This window comes from Camelina sativa, chromosome 16 (genome assembly GCF_030686135.1).
Source record: "Camelina sativa cultivar CO46 ecotype springtype chromosome 16, ASM3068613v1".
Lineage (NCBI taxonomy): Eukaryota > Viridiplantae > Streptophyta > Magnoliopsida > Brassicales > Brassicaceae > Camelina > Camelina sativa.
Window position 1 is genome coordinate 27,930,025 of NC_141895.1, and position 6,604 is coordinate 27,936,628.

The 6,604-nt window shown below is 38.1% G+C and overlaps 1 protein-coding gene across 1 annotated transcript; it reads left to right on the forward strand.

The window, feature by feature from the left end:
- Positions 1-140: 140 nt before the first annotated feature.
- Positions 141-2,169, forward strand: LOC104752422 (pentatricopeptide repeat-containing protein At1g80880, mitochondrial). The gene is made up of 2 exons (XM_010474552.3): positions 141-784; positions 872-2,169. The coding sequence occupies exons 1-2, from the start codon at positions 192-194 to the stop codon at positions 1,932-1,934; spliced, it is 1,656 nt and encodes a 551-aa protein (XP_010472854.2). The 5' UTR covers positions 141-191; the 3' UTR covers positions 1,935-2,169.
- The last annotated feature ends 4,435 nt before the right edge of the window (positions 2,170-6,604 follow it).

Here is a 6,604-nt window from a genome sequence, read left to right on the forward strand (position 1 = left end):
TAAAATTGGGCCTTTGTTAGGCCCATTCATATAACTTTCTTTTTATTACCATTTTAGACCCCGTATTTACTATCTATTTAGTTATTAGCCCCATCAACTTTTATAATTTCATCTCTCATCCCATAATTAAAGTCACCAGCTTTGGAAAAAAGAAGATTCCATCAAACCTTTCTCACTCCCTATTGAGAGCTATGGCTGCGATTCTTGCCATTGCTCGCAAACTAACGCGAACGCCACTATGGGGGATTGTTAAATGTCAATCTCTGCTACGTGCAGTATCGACACCGTTTTTGAGCTCATCTTTCCAAAATCATTCCTTCTCTTCAGCATTTCATCGAACAGGTCTTGTGCATTCTCAAATCTTCACGCAAAACGTACCACGGTTTATCTCCTCCAACCGCTTCTTCTCGACCCAAATCATCTCCGACATGTTAGAGATCAATCGAGCCTTGGCTCCGGTAGAACAGGGTCTGATTGATCTAATCAGACAGGTCTCTGAGCTAGAGTCAGAGGCGGAAGCCATGGCTTCTCTAGAGGACTCGTCGTTCGATCTAAATCATGATTCTTTCTACTCTTTAATCTGGGAGTTAAGAGATGAATGGAGGCTTGCCTTTCTAGCATTCAAGTGGGGTGAGAAACGCGGCTGTGATGATCAGCGAGCTTGTGATTTGATGATCTGGGTCTTGGGTAATCACCAGAAGTTCAACATTGCTTGGTGTTTGGTCCGTGATATGTTTAACGTTTCAAGAGATACTAGAAAGGCCATGTTTCTCATGATGGACAGGTTAGCTTTTTTGTTGAATTTGTTGAGCTATATATAGAAAGATTTGTACTACTAGGTATTGAATTGATTGTCTTGGTATTGATGTAGATATGCTGCTGCTAATGATACTAGCCAAGCTATTAGGACATTTGATATTATGGATAAGTTTAAACACATTCCTGATGATGAAGCATTTCAAGGATTGTTATATGTCCTGTGTAGACATGGACACATTGAAAAAGCTGAAGAGTTCATGCTTGCAAGCAAAAAGCTCTTTCCTGTGGACGTTGAGGGATTCAACATAATTCTTAATGGTTGGTGTAACGTTTGGACTGATGTGACTGAAGCAAAGAGGGTTTGGCGAGAGATGGGGAATTATTGTGTCACGCCTAACAGTGACTCTTACATTCACATGATCTCTTGCTTCTCTAAAGGTGGGAACCTTTTTGATTCTCTCAGGCTCTACGATGAAATGAAGAAACGGGGATTGGCTCCAGGGGTTGACGTTTACAATTCTTTGGTTTATGTGATGACCCGTGAGAATTGTTTTGACGAAGCTATGAAGCTTTTGGATAAGATGAACGAGGAAGGTTTAAAGCCAGATTCAGTCACCTACAACTCGATGATACGCCCACTTTGTGAGGTTGGAAAGCTGGATGTAGCCAGGAATGTATTGGCAACCATGTTAAGTGAGAACCTAAGTCTCACAGTCGATACATTTCATGCATTCCTTGAGGCTGTAGATTTCGATAAAACTTTAGAGGTTTTAGGCCAAATGAAGATTTCTGGTTTAGGTCCTACAGAAGAGACATTTCTTCTCATTCTTGGACATATGTTCAAGGAAAAGCAACCGGAACATGCTTTGAAGATCTGGGCAGTAATGGATCGTTTTGAGATAGTGGTTAATTCTGCTCTTTACTTGGCAACAATACAGGGCCTTTTGACATGTGGGTGGCTTGAAAAGGCCAGAGAAATATATTCAGACATGAAATCAAAGGGGTTCCCAGGAAATCCTAAGCTCCAGAAACTGCTGGAAGAGCAAAAGGTGAAGGGGATCAGAAAAAGCAAGAGAATCATTCTGGTACTGCATGGTTCCGCTCTGCAAGAACTCCGAATCATTCTCTTGAAGCTCATACTTTTCATCATAAATGATCCGCTTGCCCCGAAATGACCCGGCCAAATAGGGAAATCCCAATTCATTAGGCCTTTCGATACAATCAAATAGAAAGCCCCGAGGGCGCCATATTCTAGGAGCCCAAACTATGTGATTGAATAAATCCTCCTCTATCTGTTGCGGGTCGAGGACTCCTTCCCCTTCTTCAAACTCCGATTCGTATTTTTCATAGAGAAATCTCTGATCAACGATAGAACAAGATCCATCTTGCATCATATATAAGGGATCCCTTGGTTCGGAGCGAAAAAGCAATGTCACTCGATCATTATCAAACTGACTGCAATCTTTTTCTGTCTGTGAGGATCCCACCAAAGCGCCTTGCACTTCTAATAGGCCATGAACTAGATCCGAATCATTCTCAATGAATCCATAAGAAGTGATCCTATTTTTTTCATCGGGTACGGGTAGAGACCAAAGGTCTTGAGCGACCGATCCGGCAGAACAACTCAAAAGATAAAGAAGTATCGTGAATTTCTTCATGCTCGTTCCAAGCTCGAAGTACCATTTGTACAAATAAGAATCCCCTTCGTTACATGATTTCTTCTTCATATAGATAGATATAGGATCTATGGGGCAATTACTTATAAGTACATTTTGTGCAACAACCCTTCCTATCTGATAGAAAAGGATCCCATGATCCTGAACCGATCTTACCTGGGATCGCAAATCCCAAGTTTGTCTATGAAGAGCAGATCTAATTGTATTAGTGTCTATAATTGATTTCTTCTGTGTAATACTAATTGATAGGGCCTCATTGGTAAGTGCTACAAGATCTCGTGCACTGGAACCCATGGTTATAGACTCGAATCCATTAGTATGAAACATTTTCTTTTCCAAGTGAAATCCCCTAGTATAGGAAAGAGTGAAAAAGTGCTTTCGTTGTTGTGGAATAAGAAGCCTTCGTATTTTAATGCATGTATTTAATTTATTCGGGGCTATTAGAGCGGGATCCACTTTTTGGGGAATATGAGTCGAAGCAATAACAAGAATATTTCTAGTGGAACATCTTTCACAATCCCTGGAGAGCGAGTTCACCAATAGACCGAGGGCTAAGTAACTCGACTCATTCACATCAAGATCATGAATGTTTGGAATCCATATTATGCAAGGAGACATTGCTTTTGCTAATTCGAATTGAAGGGTGATATAAAATCGGTCTATTTCCGACATCATATCCATAGTTAGCGCATTCATCATAGTTAGAAGCTCCCGCTCCGTATCAAGTTCACGATCAATATCGTTACTAGCATCAATATCGTCACTATCATCAATATCGATATCATCAATAAAAAAACCTTTCGGCTTGTTATCCAGGAACTTGTTCAGAAATACTGTAATGAAAGGAACATAGGAGTTTGTCGCTAGGTATTTGACCAAATAGGATCGTCCAGTTCCTATAGAACCTATCACTAAAATACTCCTAGAGGGGGATATGGCTAAGCGGAGCGAAAAGGGTTTTCCATGAGACGGGAAATGAAAACTATTAGCCCCACACGAAGTTTGTGAATAAGTGATTGTCTGATAATGAGCAAGGAATATCCGTCTTTCTGCTAAACAGGATGTATTGAACTCATAATTCATTAGATACTTTTTATGAATGTCAACTAAGTATCGTAAGTAAATTGTTCCCGGTTGTTCAATCATTTGATAACCAGAGTCATTCTTTGATAAATGATCACTATGAGTCAGACTCAATAGAATTTGATCAATCATTTTTTCTGCCCTTAAGGTGGAGAACTGAACCAAGAATTCTCTTTCTTTATCATCAATCGAATCACTGTTCGCGACCCAGGATTCTATTTTATCATCAATCCAATCACCGCTCACGTTTTTTCTTTTTCTTATCAATGAATAGATCTCTTTACTTGTATGACTTAGATGTCTCGTATTTCTCGAAAAAGTGATTCGATTGATGGGATTTGGTATGATACTTATGAGATCGATGATATCGATGAAATTTTTTTTCAAATCTTTCTTCTTAGAACGTATTGATTTGACCCCATAAGCGGGATCACCACCCCATAGCATGTTGCCACCAGAACCCCGTATTTCTTCTAGACAATCTCCTAATTGTTCCAGAGCAACTAGAAAAAGATTCTTTAACCAGAAAGAATTCAGTTCAGATGTAGGATACCTATCCAGAAGTTTTCGCAACACAATCATGTATGATGGAATCATCAAAGATTTGATCTTTTCGAACTCTGTCTGTAACTCACTATAGGCTCGGGAAACAAAGAGAAGATGTGTACGAACGATATATCCAGCAACAAGAAGAAGGAAAAGGATTGAATAGAGGACCTCACGAACATTTGGCGATCTCAGATGTGTCGATATCAATGATGACTCATTATTTCGATGAATCATTTCTTCGGACAGAAGAAGATTATGTAAAGACTTACTCGAAATCTCACTTATCAGATTCCTTTGTGGAAGACACAATTTTTTCTGAAGAATTCGCCATGATATATCTAATCCATGCATAATATCATGAAAAATGGATACAAATTTTTGACTGCTACTTAGTATCCGCAATAGGTCTGAAAAAGTATCTAAAAATATCAAATTTAGATATTTGTACCCTGTCGAAGTAAAGAACCATGGCATATATGTTTGGAATAGATTCCATTTTGAGAGAGTTGAAAAAGCACTATCTCGTTGAAAGGTTCTATCCATCTGCCCTTTGTCAACGCATTTTTTTAGGCAAAGACTCCGTTTTTTCCTCTGTAAATATTTCTCAGAACATGGAGTGTGAATCAAACCCATGTTTGAATTGAAATTGAGATACTGATGCAAGCTCTTCTCTTCTGAATCGGATAGATTCATATCTGAAAGAGTTTGACAATACGTTCTTTCAAAATTGACTCTTTGTCCCTCTATTAGAGGTGTTCCAGAAATGTCTGCAATCGAGTAAATAGCTCTACGAACTAATGGATCGGATCGAATTGGAAAATGGAAAGATTTGTACAAGTTATACCTTTCGTCACCACTTTGTGGAAAATCGTTAGATATGAATATGTTAGATACCTGTGACTCGATTGACGAAGGTGAAATAGTATCTCTCTCCAAAAAAGCATGTTTTTTTTTACCACCGCACGAAGAAAATATTTTGTTGTGAATGAACAAGATAGTGAGGAATTGTCCATACGTAAAATCAGAATTATTGAGACGGGCCTTTTCCACATAAAAAGGGAATCTTTTGTTACAATAGAAGCAGAAGTGATGTGGATTATTCAAGAATCGAAGTCGATTTGCTTTAGAAAAAGAAGATATCAATGAACTTCTCTGAAATGGTTTCACGGGATTCAGCCAATTGTCTTGATCGTGGGATACGATTGAGAAATAGGAATCCGTGTTATCAAAAGATTTCCTGCGATTCTTTCTAGTATGGAATGAGTCAATCATCCACTTTGGTATTTTATTGAACAAAAATGGTGATATTGTTCCTCCATTGATCAAGAATTTCGATTTTTGAGAAGTATTATGATCATCCAATAAAAAGGGTTTCAATTTTTTCAAATGAACGATTTGAAGACCTATTGATTCTAACAACTGATTGCAGAGTTGATCGTTCGGACCTTTCAATTCATAGATGTGGATCTCAGACCTATGAATGGGGATATTCTCGAAACTCACAAAGAAAAAAGGAAGTGAGTTAGACAAAAAGAGAAGTAACTTGGACAAAAAAAGAAGTAACTTGGACAAAAAGAAACGAAGTAACTTAGACAAAAAGAAACGAAGTGACTTAGACAAATCTTTTTTATCAATAACCTCAGACCAATCAATCGAATATTGATTAATACATAATTGATCGAACACTACTTGAAAACGGCTCTTCCGCTCAGAAACGAAATGTTCCAAATGCTCCTGGAAATTCTTGCTCCCATTGGACCATTTGTATCTATATGCATTAGGATCCCGATTTATGGATCTCTCGGTTTGAGAAAGAAAAATAAGAGGATCGAACCATTTCTTCTGACTCTTTTTCAAATTCGATAAATGTTGGTTGATCGTATCTTTCATTATAGTTCTATGATTCAGAGTATCATTTCCTATCAGATCCCTTTGAATTCCATATTCGAAGTTGCGATCAGGTCTCTTCATTAAAAAGAATCGATTCAATACATTTCTTATGTACCCATAGGGACTATATTGGAATTGGATTTGAATCATATTTCGGATCAATCTATATTGATTGACTGCCTCCATTATGTTGTTGCTAGCAAATACCACTCTTTTTGGATCTTCCAAATAATTCCCGCAGGAGATCCGGACCCAATTTTTTCTGATCCTTCGATAAAAAGATTCATTTTCTTCATAAAAAATAGGAGGTAGAACCAATAAAGATTTCTTTTTCGATTCATCCCTGAAGTTGAAAACCTCCTTCAAGAATTGTCTTTGATCCAATCCGTAGGAATCAATAGAAAAGGCAAATCCCTTATGATACACCAGATCCGGCTCGGTTATTGATAGAGTGAATAGATCTGCCATTTCTTGAAATCTCTCTTCTGACTCGTGGCGTAACGTGTATCCCCCCCTCTTCCGTTCATGGAATAGATGAAATAAATCAAAAAATGGATTTTTGTTCAAGAATGAAATCTTATTGGAACTGTCCATATCCAGTTCATCCTTCGGAACCATATCACATCCCAGATCTGATGAAATAGGAT

Bases quoted from the DNA above. Each gene is read 5' to 3' on its own strand.
- LOC104752422 (XM_010474552.3), top strand. From the start codon at position 192: ATGGCTGCGATTCTTGCCATTGCTCGCAAACTAACGCGAACGCCACTA. The intron at 785-871 runs GTTAGCTTTTTT...GTATTGATGTAG, and splicing joins ATGTTTCTCATGATGGACAG to ATATGCTGCTGCTAATGATA.